The sequence below is a fragment of the Triturus cristatus genome, chromosome 1_2 (genome assembly GCF_964204655.1).
Source record: "Triturus cristatus chromosome 1_2, aTriCri1.1, whole genome shotgun sequence".
Lineage (NCBI taxonomy): Eukaryota > Metazoa > Chordata > Amphibia > Caudata > Salamandridae > Triturus > Triturus cristatus.
Window position 1 is genome coordinate 1,138,863,147 of NC_140580.1, and position 15,021 is coordinate 1,138,878,167.

The 15,021-nt window shown below is 47.5% G+C and overlaps 1 protein-coding gene across 2 annotated transcripts in view; it reads right to left on the minus strand.

Moving 5' to 3' along the window:
• The window catches only part of STKLD1 (serine/threonine kinase like domain containing 1), a 366,689-nt gene that overhangs the window by 236,474 nt on the left and 115,194 nt on the right, over positions 1-15,021 (minus strand). For both annotated transcript variants that reach the window (XM_085613866.1, XM_085613865.1), the window contains exons 7-8: positions 6,220-6,335; positions 2,628-2,740 (exon numbers count right to left, since the gene is read on the minus strand). In XM_085613866.1, coding sequence (XP_085469992.1) covers positions 2,628-2,740; positions 6,220-6,335 — 229 coding nt within the window. The remainder of the gene's footprint in view (positions 1-2,627; positions 2,741-6,219; positions 6,336-15,021) is intronic.

Sequence of the window (15,021 nt, forward strand, 5' to 3'; positions counted from 1 at the left end):
GGGCGGTAGTTCTTGAGTTCGGTGGGGTCCGCTGTTGGTTTCTTGAGTAGAGCGCTGAGTTCGGCGTGTTTCCAGCTCTCAGGGAAGGTGGCGGTGTCGAAAGATGTGTTGATGATGTCTCGCAGGTGGGGTGCGATGACAGCGTCGGCCTTGTTGAAGACGTGGTGAGGGCAGGGGTCGGTCGGTGATCCGGAGTGGATGGAGTTCATCGTGCGGATGGTGTCTTCGGTGCTGATCGGGGTCCAGGCGTGGAGGGTGGTGGTGGGGGGTGATTGTTCGGTCATGGTGTGCGTTGGTTGGTTGTTGAAGCTGTTGTGTATGTCCGCGATCTTGTTGTGGAAGTATGAAGCGAGGGAGTTGCAGAGGTCTTGCGATGGGGTGATGTCGTTTTTTCCTGCGCTGGGGTTGGAAAGCTCTTTCACGATGTTGAAGAGTTCCTTGCAGTTGTGTGCGTTGTTGTCCAACCGTTCCTTGAATGCTGTTTTCTTGGCGGCGCGGATCAGCTGGTGGTGCTTCCGGGTGGCAAGCTTGAAGGAGGTCCTGTTGTCCGGTGTAGGTTCCCTTCTCCAGACTTTCTCGAGGGCTCGGCAGTTCTTCTTGGAGCTCTTGAGTTCGTCGGTGAACCACGGGGCTTTCTTGCTGCCGGGTCTGCTGGGCGGGGTCCTCAGCGGGGCGAGCTCGTCCGCGCAGATGCTGATCCACTTCGTGAGGTTGTCGGCGGCCTGGCTGGGGTTCGCTGAGCTGGCAGGAGGGTGCTGGCTCAGGGAGGTGGCGAGCTGGTCTGCTGTGATCTTGTTCCAGCTTCTGCGGGCGGCCTGTTGCTGGTGGTGGTGGGTCGTCGTTCTCTTGAAGGTGAAGTGGACGCAGCTGTGGTCCGTCCATTGAAGCTCTGTGGCGTGGCTGAAGTCGATGTCTGTGCTGGAAGAGAAGACTGCGTCGAGTGTGTGTCCGGCGAGGTGGGTGGGGGTGGACACCAGTTGCTTGAGTCCCAGGTTGGCGAGGTTGTCCAGCAGGGTGGTGGTGTTGCGGTCGTTGTTGTTCTCCAGGTGGAAGTTGAGGTCCCCCAGGAGGATGTAGTCAGAGGAGGGGAGGGCATGCGGGCTGACGAAGTCGGCGATGTCCTCGCTGAATTGTGTGCGTGGTCCAGGGGGTCGGTAGATCAGGGTGCCTCTGAGGGTGGTGTTCGGGTTGGTGTGGATCTGGAAATGCAGGTGTTCGGCGGTGGTCAGGGTGTTGTCGGTGCTGGTCGTGAGACGGATGGTGTTCTTGTGGATGATGGTGATGCCTCCTTCCATCTGGTTGGCGATGCGGTCCCTCCGGACGATCTTGTAGCCCTCTGGGATAGCGATGGCGATGTCGGGAGCTGAAGAGGCGTTCATCCAGGTCTTCGTGAGGAAGGCAACGTCAGGGGCTGTGGCGTCTAGGAGGTTCCAGAGTTCGATGGCGTGTCTGTGGACGGAGCGGGTGTTGAGCAGGATGCACTTGAGGTGGGTGCTGCTGGTGTTCGACTTGGCGGGTGCTGGTGTGAGGCAGGTCCGGATGCAGGTGAATTTGCAGGCGTGGCAGCTGAAGGGTCCGTGGGTGCGTCGTGGTGTGGCTTGGTGGCATTCTGGGAGTCGGCCGGAGTTGAGAGCGATGAGGGTGGCGGCGGAGTACGTCAGGCGGGTCGGTCGGGGTCCTCGTGGGCCAGGGGTCCTGGCGCTGGTCGCGATCCGGTCGCGGACGGGCGCAGACGGGCTTACCTTTGGCGCGCCTTCGGCGCACAATCGGCGCGCCCGCTGCGCGTGACCGCTGCGCGTTCGCACGGTCGCCATATAAAGGCGAAGTGCGCGGGTGGGCGGAGCAGCTGGGAGGCGGGAGCGGGGAGGGAACAGAAGGAAAAAAGGGGCGGGGTCTGCGGTGGTGGCGGGAAGCGGGGAGCGGGGAGGGAAGACGGAGGGCGGCGAGGTAGGCGGGCAAACAGGAAGGACACAAGCTGAAAAATACAGGCACTAATGGAAATTAAAAAAAAAACGCTAACACGGGCAAGAAATACAATTTAACAAGCACAAATGGCGAACAAAACAAAAACAAAGCAAACGACAACAGAGTCAGCCGGCGGCGAGGCAGGCAGCGAGGAAGGGACAAGGCTAAGGGGCACACGCAGCAGCTGGTGGCCGTGCGGCGCGGGGGTGTCCCACAAGTGGGTCACACTCACCTGTGTCGCACGGGTGATACATTAAGACATACGGTACATGTTTTACAAGTCTAAGAGCCCTATGCTATTTTCTTACCCTGAACCCCATCCCAGTCTTTCCGAAGCCCATTTATGTTAACCATGCATGGCTTTTGGAATACTTTAACAAACTTTACTTTGATAGTAGTCCCACTTCTACAGAATTATATGGTTGGGAATAAGTATATGCATTATTGTCTTCCCATGGGAACTGTAAGTAATGATAGGAACTGCTGTGATTCTTCTGTCACAATTTTAATAATAAAAATGCGAAAAGGGGGTTAAAACAAAGAAAATGATGTTCAGTCCCACACCCTGTGAATTGGCCTTTAGTGCTGGGGTCAAGCACAACAGATGGCTGCTTGCAGCAAGCAGAACTACCCATAATAGACGAGAAATTCTTCTTACATACATTTAGCAAAGGACAGGAGATCATCTCCAACAGAATGCAACCTAGGGACCAGATGTCAGACTTCCCGCTGAACGAAAACCTCAACGCCTCTGGGGACATCCAGGATTTGCACTCTGTAGAAATCAAATTAAAATAATTACTGTAAAGACAGTGACAGAATTCTAGGACTTTTAGACTGTATCCCTGTGCACAACATCCTAACCATGTACAAGATGTAGTGGGGTATTTGTGTCAAATCGAATGAATTTTTTTGCTGTAGAGGGCAATGAAAATAGCTCTGTGTGCCCTTATTGAATGTTAATGTTAATGTTAAGGGGAATTTATAGAGCGCGCTGTCACCATAAGTTTCCTGGCGCTGATAGACCACGGGGATGTACAGAGAGGCTTAACGGGCATGTGAGAAAAGCAGAGTTTTCAGTGATTTCCTAAAAGGCAGGAGAGAGGACTCAGCCTTAAGGAGGGGAGGGAGAGAGTTCCACAGCTTGGGAGCCAGGTAAGAAAAGCTGCGGCCGCCTAATCTAGAAAGTTTAAAGCGAGGGATGACTAGGAGCTGGAGATGAATGGACCTCAGAGTGCGGGAGGGACAGTAAGGGATGACCAGAGATTTCAGGAAAGCTGGACAGAGGCCTGACCGAGCTTTAAAAGCCAGGCAATAGACCTTAAAGGCTATTCTTTCACTGATGGGCAGCCAGTGTAGTTGGAGTAACAAGGGTCTGGCTGACTGCCATCTAGGGATTCTAAAGACAAGTCTTGCAGCCTGGTTTTGAATGAGCTGGAGCCTAGATAGCAAGGATTTAGGGAGGCCGAGGTACAGGGAATTGGAGAAGTCCAGGCGGGACATCACCAGGGCTATTATCACCTGTAGCAAGGCTTCCGGGGTCAGAAGGTAGGAGACTTTCCGTATCCGGTAGAGCTGGAACATACAGGCGGAAGTTACGGCGCTCACCTGAGCCTTGAGAGTGAGCTGAGAGTCAATAATGACTCCAAGGCTCTTTACACAGTCAGCTGGTAGAGGCGGAGGGCCGAGCTCAGAAGGCCAGAACTGAGGGCCCCAGTGGGCGGCGCTCCTCCCGGGAAGGAGGAGCTCAGTTTTACCTGGGTTGAGCTTCAGTTGGTTTTGGTTCATCCAATGCCGGATGTGTAGCATGACCATTTGGAAATTAGTGGTAGCGTCAGGGGAGGTGAGTGGAAAAATAATTTGTAAGTCATCCGCATAGTTGAACACAGTGACGTCCCACCTACCCAAGGAGTGAATAAGGGGTTGAAGGTACAAATTAAAGAGGAGGGGGGACAAAGAGGATCCTTGGGGGACGCCACAGAGTAGCGGGGTGCTAGAAGCTGTAAAAGGGCCCAATTTGACAGCTTGAGATCTTCCCTCAAGGAAAGACCTAACCCAGGTCAGAGCAAGCCCATGGATTCCTGCTGACTCGACACGGTGGAGTAAGATGGCATGGTCCACCGTGTCGAATGCCGCCGACAGGTCCAATAGGACCAGGGCCTGGGAGAGACCTCTGTCGGCGTTAATTCTGAGGTTATCCATCACGGCGAGAATGACAGCCTCGGTGGATTGGGCTGGTCTAAAGCCGGCTTGATTTAATTCTAAGAAATTGGATTCCTCGATAAATTGCGAGAGGCAGGCAGTGACATGTGCTTCTAGAATTTTAGACAAGTAAGGCAGGAGGGAAATGGGCCGATAATTTGCGAGAATAGATGGATCCGCGCCAGGTTTTTTCAACAGAGGAACCAGGATAGCCTCCTTGAATGACCTGGGCACTATTCCGGAGCTGAGAGAGGCATTGAGTAGGGGAAGAACACTGTGTGGAAAAGTAAGGCAGATCTGGCGAAGCACTGAGGGAGGGCAGCAGTCTTGAGGGGAGCCAGATTTCACACGTGTAGCCAGTTTTGCTAGGGATTCGGAACCAAGGGGGGGGAAACAGGTCAGGATAGAAGCGTTAATGGAAGGGGCTACGACAGTGGTCAGGGAGGTAGAGTGAGGAATAGAATTTTTGATTGTCAAGATCTTGTCAGTAAAGAAGGAGTATGCTTACATAACCCTAAAAATCTCCTTTTCACAAGACATTTTCTCAAGCATACAAAACAGAGACATGGAGGTAATGCGCGCATACATCATGGCGCAGTTGAAAAACGTTTGGGCTGGATAATAAACCATGAATATATATTTAGGTTTTAGTCCTTCCATTTCAGATTTCCATGTCTGGTTAAAAGAGGATTTGCAAACTGGTGCATTGGTGAAATGCGTTTATTGTCTGCACACACATTGCCTCTGCAGTGCTCAAGTATAAAAAGGAATATCCTTTATCATGCCAATGTATTCACAAGCTGTGGCTCAGTAACGCCTCAAGGTTCACACACATACGCACAAGCATATACACTCTATGCTTTTTAATGCACATGCAAGTGCACATATTGCCATTGCAATTCCTCAATATGTATAAACATTATTCCTCTCCCTAAACCAAGGACAGCAGCTCACCCCTGCTAACGGGCATGGCAGCCATGCCTCCGTTTGGGTGATGCAGCCCCTGCTGTGCGGTAAAGAGGATTCGACAGCAGACAAAGAGTCTTTCCCTGATGGTCAGGGCACTTGAGTCGGTGCATCTTAAGATGCAGTCAGCAGGGAACAGAAGGAGATGCCCACATGCTGGCTCCTGCCCAACACACTTACATCCCCACTAAGAGGAAGGGGTAAGACTTCACGCCCGCTTACCTCATCACTGCATGATGCAAGCTGAGGTGGAGCCAGTGTCACAAGTGCTCTCTGTACCCCTGCGCCCCTTATTCTGCTCTTGCATAAAGGGGGGAGATGGAATATCACCTAAATATTTCATGTGGGGGCTTCCACTGTCTGCATTTGTTTCCACTGCCTGCATTTGTCACCTATGTTTATCAATACAAAGATATCTACTCCAAGCTCTTTCTATTTCAACACACCTGAAAGGGCCAGCAGGGGCATGTGCTGGCTGGTATGTATCAGCCCTTTCAAAGCAGCAGCACAACAGGCAGACCCGTCCTAAACCGGACAGAGCGTTTGAAGCTGAACTACTAGCTGTCCAGTGGTGGGTGCGCCTCACAATGGTCATCTCCAATGGCGGATTTAGGTCAGGCTCCATCTTCAGAAATAAAGCAGGTCCCCTGAACACTAAATGGGGCAGAGGTGCCACGAGGTTATCGGATGGGTCTTCTGACATTTTGGGCAGACCCTCCCACATCCACCAGCCTCTGTGTCACTCTTTAAATAAAGTAAGGTGTTAGAGTTCGAGGGCAGGGGCTTCATGCAAGAGTCTGGAGTCATTCAGGTAGTAGGTCAATGAATTATTTCATGTCAGGCCTTAGGCTACAGCAACAGCAGATAGGGCCTTCCAGGCTCCTCCCTCCGCCCAACTGTCCCTAAGTCCTAGCTTCCAGTGCAGAGCACAAACCATCATTCTATTACACCATTCACTCTCAGCATTCCAGGCACCAGCTCAGTCATACAAGGAATGGGAACACACATGAGACTACATGCAGTTGTATGGCATTAGATAAAGGTTTAAGAAATAGATCTTGGGAAGCAAACCTAAAGATGTCCTACCTTCATCTATACGTATGTTTAGTTTCATTTCATCGTTCATGAGCGTCTCCCCACAGAAATCACCAATCAGAAAAGACATCTCATCTTGTAGCAGGATGTTACTGGGCTTGAGGTTTCTGCAGAAAAAAATGATAGTTAACAATGAATCCAAATATAAAGGAAGCTCATGGTAATGGGAGCTCAGATCGGCACAAGAGGCATTTCGTCCTTGGACCACTGTGATCAAGCAAGTGACTCCGCAAAAGAGGCATTCACCGCATATGCTAGCCTACCACAGATCACTAGTAAAACAAACAGTAGTTAGCTCCGTTCTTTGCTGCTATCACCTGATCAATATCTACAAAATATACCAGCGGCTTGCCTTCCATTCTGCCCAGATGCTGACTGGTGCACAAGTCTTCTGCAATATGGATCCAGTGGTCAACCTGACGTTCGTACCATTGTTTATTCTCTTATTTCGTGTTTCAGAGAATTCATAGGGTGTATTAAAGACTGTATCTTCCAAAAGTCATACTTTTAACTAAGCACTATAAGTAGTGCAATGGATTCTGTTTTGAGAAGGTGTGACATTAATGCTAGATTCTGCTACCTCTGCAGACTGCTGAGACTCTTCTCTGGTTCTTTGTAAGGCAGGAGAGGCCAAGGGTAAGAATTAGTTCCTTTGGCCCACAGGGACAGCTGGAGGAGTCAGTGAAGTGGCTTTCGCATCTTCCCTTGGGAGCTGCCAAATATAATGAAGCTTCCTGGGGTAGGCACGCTCCTTCCCTATCACCAGCAGATCACCTAGCAGCATTAGACATGAAAGAACCACACATCTGTTTCGTTCTTCTGGCAGGCACATGGCATGCCCTGAAGCCAGTCTGATCATCTTTGTGTGAGGCTAAGTCTCGGAGGCGGGCCCCATGACGATCCCAGCGCTATGTCTTCTACTCCTGCCAGTCACCAAACCAGGTCCAACGTAACCGCTACAAATCACGGTAGCCACTTCCTGCATGCGAAGAGTCCACTGCTTATCCTGCGAGAGGCAGCTCTACACTCCCCTGCTGCCACTAGCAGGCCTGGCCTGGGGAAATGGAAACTATACAGAGAAAGCCATGCAAACATGGATGAACCATTCGATTCTCGAGATAGGCTCCTTATTCGAGGACGGTCAACTCCTCACCTTTGACGGCCTGGCGGAAGACAATGGGCTCCCGCAAGAATAATTCATCCTACATTGACAAATAGACGCAGACTGCGGACAGCTATGGGACCTTTCTGAGGGAGAACCACAGACAAACCCAGTCCTAAACACCATATTAGCCATGGGAGTGGGATGACACTTCATCATTTGGCTATACAAAGCATTTTGAGAGCTAATGTACGCACCGCTCACTCAGCTGCAACACACATGGGAGGAGGACCTTGAGTGTCCCTTACATGACTCTGAATGGGAAAATGCCTTGGAATATCCTAAGAAAGTATACCGAAACACGCAATTAAAAAACAGCCAATTCTTCATACTACACAGGATATACCTCTAGAGCGACTCCAGATGCACACAATTCCTCTGCCCAAGATGTCAGATCCCCAGCACCATGTTCCGACATATGTTCTGGAGAGGCCCCACCTACAACCCTATTGGGACGCAGTTCATACAGCGCTACGGGAGCTTACGAGGCTGCTGACATAGATCCATGGGAAGCCTGTGTGATCGGTGTTTTCCAACGTCGGAAACAATATAAAGTTCACACACGGTTTGCATCACTTGCCATCTTACAATGCACTGGCGCGCACCGGCGGGACCCCCGCTAGCGGCCTGAAAGGCAGCATAAATACGTGGGGCACGGAGGAGAGGATGCATTGAGAAATGAGGAGTCACAGGGGGTATGTTGGCGCCGTGTGTCCACGGAGTGGGCTGCCTTCCTCCAGTAATTCCAGCAACAAGGACAGACACACATGTACCCATGTCACAGCCGACCAATTCCACGATGCCGAACAGAGTATCCACCACGGAAGCCCCAAATACAACCGCAGGCCAGCACGCACCATAACTCATGTCCCACGACATAACAGAACAGCATGAACATACACTCGCCCACCCTTCCCCCCCGTCCCTAACACCACGTCCCCAATTAGACTCAAAGTTAGAAGTTGAACTGCTCACACACGTTTTTTCCTGCCTACAAGGGTTATACTTCACAAGGAATCATATCAAGGAGGGGATACCTAACCACAGCCTCACACGTGAAGGACACGATCAAGCTCCCGCCACTCACCTCTGCCCCCATGAAAGCGCATCACATGCACGTGGGGAGCGATATCCAATGTCAATTGTAAGAATGGGCAATGTGATGTAAAAGTATCATAAAAATGTAATGTGAAAAACCCAATAAAATTGTTTTTAAATGACTTTGTGTCAGGCTAAGTATGACTAAGGAAGTCAGGAAGAATAGAGGTGCTTCTATGAGCAGGGCTATGGTCAGGAACACTCAATTATGGAGTGAGATGCAGCAGGAGAAGAAAGAGTGAAGGAAAGTCTGAGGTGTTTCAGGAACACAGGAGGGATGGAACTTGGGAGTGATGGCCAAATCTATGGCCTTGACTCTTGTGGAAGACATAGATAGGAGTAAACACATCAAATGTCCAGGGGTCAGTGACAGGATAATGTTTCCAAACTTTGGAAATCATGACCAAGACTTGAGGTGGAGAGGGTGAAAGAGGGCTTTAGCTCCTAGTTTGAGCATCCTTTGATTGTTGATAGTTACCACAGGCTCCGGTTTTTATAATTCCTGAGTAACAATGTCTATATTTGTGAATTTCCAGCATTTCAACTGCTGTTCATTAGTCAGTATCACAAGGGCTCCTTTTGTCTCCACTATTATGCAATATTTATGTGCATCCATTTCATCAGCTTTAAATCACAAGCAATTTCCACTTGGGTGATGTTCCACCTTACAAAGTACTATGTTAGAGGTTGTATGAGGGTGGAAAAGGTATTAAAGAATATTAATTCATGAATGGAAGTAAACTGACTTGGCTTGAATAAACCCAATAATCACTTTCTGTTGTTGGAGACACCTACCGTCTTAAATAAAAGTAGAGCAAGATACCAGCATATTAAAGTTGGCAGTTCGGAAAGTGAGATAAAACACAAAGTCCATGCACCCTACTTTGCACAAACAATGTTTTTACATAAATGCTCGCCACACTGACAAACCCCAACATAACCCTACCACCGCTCGACCCTTCTGTGCCTCTTCCGTTTTTGATCATCTTTTCAAAAACACATTCAAAGAGGTCCTCAAAAAATAACGGCCTTTTTGAGATTCCCTACACTTTCATTCCTTTCTCTGACTACCTTTGATGCCACTTGCACTGAGTGTGCCGTGGTCACTCCTGGGTCTGGAATGTATGATGTCTCTGCCTTACTATCTTCTTCTGTCCCATGCATTAGCCTCCTTCCTACACACTAGTTTTTGATACCATGCTTTGTAAAACCCATATGTGCCAATAGATATTACTTCCATATTGCAACTTTGAGATGCCCTACAAATAAATAATGAAATACAGAAAACGATTTGGGAACCAAGCTGGTCTGAGCTGAGCAGATGCTTCTGTAGGGTGTTCTGGGAAGCAGAGAACACTGGGGTGGAGCCAGAGTAGATGTTGGAAGAGCAGTCGGGCAGCATGGTCTGTTTTATGATAACTGGACCAGGGATCCAAGAGTGAGCGCACCATGGAGGGGTACTGAAGGGCACAGAGCAGAACCAACAAGACAGTGGTGTGTCATGATAAGGCTTGGAGGCGTTAGTCAACTGGAGGAGGCAACCTTCAAGAGCTGTTTGCTGTCTGCTTCCATCTTTCTGTGCTAGTTCTTCTTCTACCATATATCAAGAAATTTTAGGAGCATTCATAATGTTCTTTCGATCGCCTCTCATAGTATTTACCAGCAGCGAAATGTTTGTTCTGGTTCACCACACCTTCCTCCCTTTTTCTGCCCTTCTACAATGAGCCTTATCTATATCATTATCATCTGCTTGAGAAGCTGTTGATGGACCTCAAAGGTTTAGGAAGATTATGTGCTTTTCATACTGTAGCCGGGGGTGCAAACTGTATGAAGACACCTTAGAGTAGGCTTGGCGCAGGAGCACAAGCGGCCACTGTACTTTTCGACTTGCTGCTGATTACCCATTTTAAAGGAAGGAGCACCTCTGGGTGGTTTCACAGAGTGGTAAGTGTTTACAAAAGCCAGTATGCATCAATAAACACATTAATGCACACCGGGATTGAGCGCCTTACATATTTGAAGCACTTGAAGAAACCTAAGCACAACTGTCTGCTTTGTTTATTCAGAATGGAGGAAGAGCAGAGATCCTTCTGATGAGATGAAGTTCTTGCTAATAGTCAGCTTCACACACATGCTGAAATCCCAAGATTAGCATATTTAAAACAACCCTGCTGACATACACAGCCATTGACCTGTCAGGTGCAATGGCCCTCTTGTATGGTGTGCATCCACTGCTGATATGGAGGAGAGCAATCTCAAGACTTTGAATACGTACGTACGTACGTATGCACAATCTGATGTCTGAAGTAAAATGCACTGTTTGAGACACTGCAGGAGCAATGACCCAGGATCTGTTTGAGACAATATCAGGACCAAAGAGGCTGTGCTATGAGTCTTCTCCAAATCAAAAGCAAATCGTCTACAAAAAAGCATAAGGTATGTCCAAAAGTGGAACCTAAGATACTGATTATGCTTGAAAGTTCATGCACTCTTATAATGAGAATATTGTAAAACTGAACATTAAGCTCGATATTGTGTTGTAATTTGTAGTCCTTTCTTGCCACAAGAAGCCCTAATGCACTCTAGCTTCTTTTTGGGTACCCAACTATAAAACTTCCTCTAAATCCCTCTATCCATCATTTCCTTATCATAATTCTCTTCTCCTCCAGTCATCCGGATTGAGCCTCCAGAGGAAGTCTGGACAGTTTGCAGGATGTGGATTGCAGGCATCAAGGTCAAGTCAAGTAGTGGTGGACCTAAAAACGTTACACTCCATGGACATGGTAGTAAGTTGCTCATCATCCTGCTTAAACAACTCTCAGCATGTTTATGCACTTTTAATCTGTAACATCAGTTCCTCTAATTCTAATCAACTAGATTATTCAGACAGCACTACAAGAGGTGTTAGCAACGTTTTGAGAATGTAATAAACACTGGCCCTTCAGCATCTCTTAAGGAATGTGCTACTGTCCTGCAACCCAGAGACTAACATGCATGTATGTTAACAAGCCTAGGAACTTTCTTTATAGAGAACAGGTTGCCATGGCAGATGTCCCCAAAAAACTCTGAAGTACACTCACCCATGGAGGTTTGTGAAAGCAGCAAGATCTCATTACGGACCCAGGGAACCCAGAGTTGCATCTTCACTTAGTACCTCAAGAGAACTATTTACCCGGTTCACGTAACCAATTTAATAAAGGCTCAACAACAACCAAGCAACCCGCTGAGGAAGAGGTCAGGAAAAGTGGCAGGTACTGAGGCATAGCTTGTTTTAACTATCAATTATATAAACACCCAGGAGCAAACTTCTTAAAAGGGCACCCTGGTCTCCAGCTCTTCGCCATCCGGCTGTGACGGTACCCAACACTTCTTCTATCCAACTGCCTTTAAGTCTCCAAACATAGGCCCAGATCCAGAATCTAGCATATCATCCAATCCCAAAATGATCTGCAGGAAATGTGAAAACATAATTTCAGATTAGAAACTAAAACCCAGATCCATAAAAACATACTACTGTCTACTGCGAGAAGTATCACAGCACACCCAAGCTAACCTTCTCTTTGTCACTAAACTGGTGGACAGTGGGGAGCATTTGAATGGCATATTCGCCCCACAGACCCCTTCTTTAAAATTGTTGTCCAATGGTCAGTCAAGGGTTTGCCAGTTCAAAATTGTAAGAACAGAGTTTGCTTGGGCGATTGTGTGTTCAGAAATATGTTATATTATGTTATTTATTATAATGTATTTAGAAAATCCAAAAGCACAGGGTGCTAGTTTCAAAGTGCTAGCTGATGATATGTCCCAGCATATCACAGCAAAATAAAACTAACATAATTCGGAGTCGGGCCTCACCCCCTCATCTGCACTCGGTCAAATCTCAGAGTTAAGAGTAAAACAGAATTAATTGAACGCAGACCAAGTTGAAGCCTGTCCTAATAAAACCTGGAGAACGGGCATAAACTGCCCAGACAAGTAAGCGAGGCATGTTAAAGACACGCAGTGCGCAATAGATAACCAATAAAGCTTCCACAGGAGGAGTGTGACATGCGAAAAACATTGGGAGTTGGTACACACACAAGCAGCATGATTCTGGCTCACCTGAAGAGGACAAGCTAAGCCCTAAATAGTAGGCTTTGGCTAAGTCAAGGCAAGCACCTACAGTGGCTGCCATGGCCAAGCTAGGCCCATCATTTTGCAACCGTGCTGCATAAAGAAGGAACTAGTAGTCCACAGATCCTTGGGTCACACTGGTATCAAGCTGAATTCTCAAGTTTCTAATGTCTGAAATGTCTGAAAATAGGGAAGGACAAGAGCACACTTCCTTTGGACAACATTGATCTGCCCCACAGGGGTCTGCCTTGGCCACCACAATATTCTCACTCTTGTCTGGGTTTCCTTTGCGCCACTGGCCAAACATCCCATCTGCAACCTGCCCATACAGCATTGAAAGCATGCAGCCTATGACAGTAAACCATTCACCTGCCTGATAAAATGTGTCCTCTGCATACAAAAGAAACGAAAGCTACTGGACAGGATGAGTTCAGCCAGAGTCTCTGTGCAGAAATTGAAAGCATGTGGGACAAGGCAAAGACTGGGGAACACCACAGCACAAAGGCTGAAGTGATGAAGAGAAGGAAGCCAGGTTTACGAACAGATATATAAAGGACAACAACATTAAACATCAAGCTGGAGCCAAATCATTTAATCTGCCTCATGTGTTAATTCTATCTTTCTGTTGTTATTGTATTTATTCATATTATTTGGGTGGTCTTGTGAAACTACTGTGACACTTTAGGCCGGTTTAGAGTGATTGTAGGGTTAGGGAAAAGGTAGCAGCCAAAATGTCTAACCTGGTGTACTGCATGGTGGGACCCAGATGGAATGACACGTGAGAAGCTGGCCTAGAGATAGAATAATTCAGGTTAACATTGCCAGAACCAAATGAGCCTTCAGCCCTCTGTCTAACCACATATAATCATTTACACACCTGAGATGGTAAGGCGGGTATGAGAATTCCAGGGGTGGAGGTCTTAGCTGCGGATGGGGACAACTGAGTCGACTGTATCGGCTAGAAGGCTGCCAGGCATGTACCGTTTTGCCTGATGTTGATGAGGAGGTATCCATGTCCGCATGTGCGGCCTTAGAGACTGGAGACAATAATATTAATTTTAAGCTTGCCTCTATTAGGAACCGACAAAGGGCTATTAGTGCTGAGTGGAGTGATGTGTTCGAAACGGCACAATTTGAAAATGATCCTGGTTGAGTGATCCTGGCTCTTTTGTAGTTAGTAGACAAGTTTGACTGAATTACAATATCGAAGCCATGAGGTTACCACAAGCAAAAAGGGTGAGGCAATGTTTCTTTGCCTATGCTCATTTTAACTGTAAAGTGTGCTTTACACTACTCAATTGCTTCTTGGCGCTCCAAGCATCTAGTTCTGAAGTTGAAAATAGTAAGCTGTATGTGGTCTATGTTACACTGTTTATTAAAGCCCTCATCAGATTGGATGATATTGCTTGCATGTTTGCATCAGGTTGCCATGACCATGGGTGTTGTCCTGGTAGTTATAAGGAGATGCAAGCTTCCACTCATATTTTGATCATGAGAAAAGAAGAGCGGACTCAGGAGATCTCATGTGAGGTCCAGTTATTTGGTCGCCGATGGTAGTCTGTGTTGCATTACTGCATGCACTCGGTGTATGAGTTTGAGGTGTTAGTATAGAAAAGATGAGCTTTTAGCTTTGACTTAAAGATGATGCAACTGTGGCCATTGCCGATGATTGGCAGGGACTTCATTACATAGACTAGGACCCGAGAGTGAGACGTGTCTGTCTCCTTTTGATCGATATTTGATTCTGGGAATAACTAGGAAGTGGGCTTGCTTGGGGGTAAAGAGGGTGCTGAATGGTAAAGAGTGACTTTTGACCTGCGGATCAGAGTGTAACGTCTCCGACCTAGGCGTTTGTTGTCAGTGTAAATGTCTAAGTTATGAAGTTTAAGGCTTGAGCTGAAAGATAAGGTTATGGCCAATTTTGGGCTTTCTGCAGTCTTTTGATTTGATAAGATGGTAGGGTAGAGTACAGAGTATTGCTATAAAGTAGGCAAGAGTTGATCAGAGCCATGGGATTTGTATAGGTGGGATAATAGGTAAGATGTTTAAGGCATTTTAACTGGTGGAAGGCAAACTTGAACACTATTTGTGAGTGAGGCTCGGCACAGCATCCCAAATCACACTTTAGTTCCTTACTTGCTGGAGACAATATCACAAATACAATGCGAGGGTGGCTACATTGTGTTAAGTTGTTTGAGATCATAGGGTGTGTCTAATATCAGTAACCTGAATTCTGGTACAATCGCCTCAAGCTGATCTGGTTTTTTCATGTTTCAAAGACTTCAGTATAGAGAGGATACCCTGTAGAGAGGATACCCTGTAGAGAGGATACCCTGTAGAGAGGATACCCTGGATTAACTGCAGATGATAATTAAGAATAAAATTCTATTGGGGCTTTTTACCATTTCGGGGCCTTAGGTTCG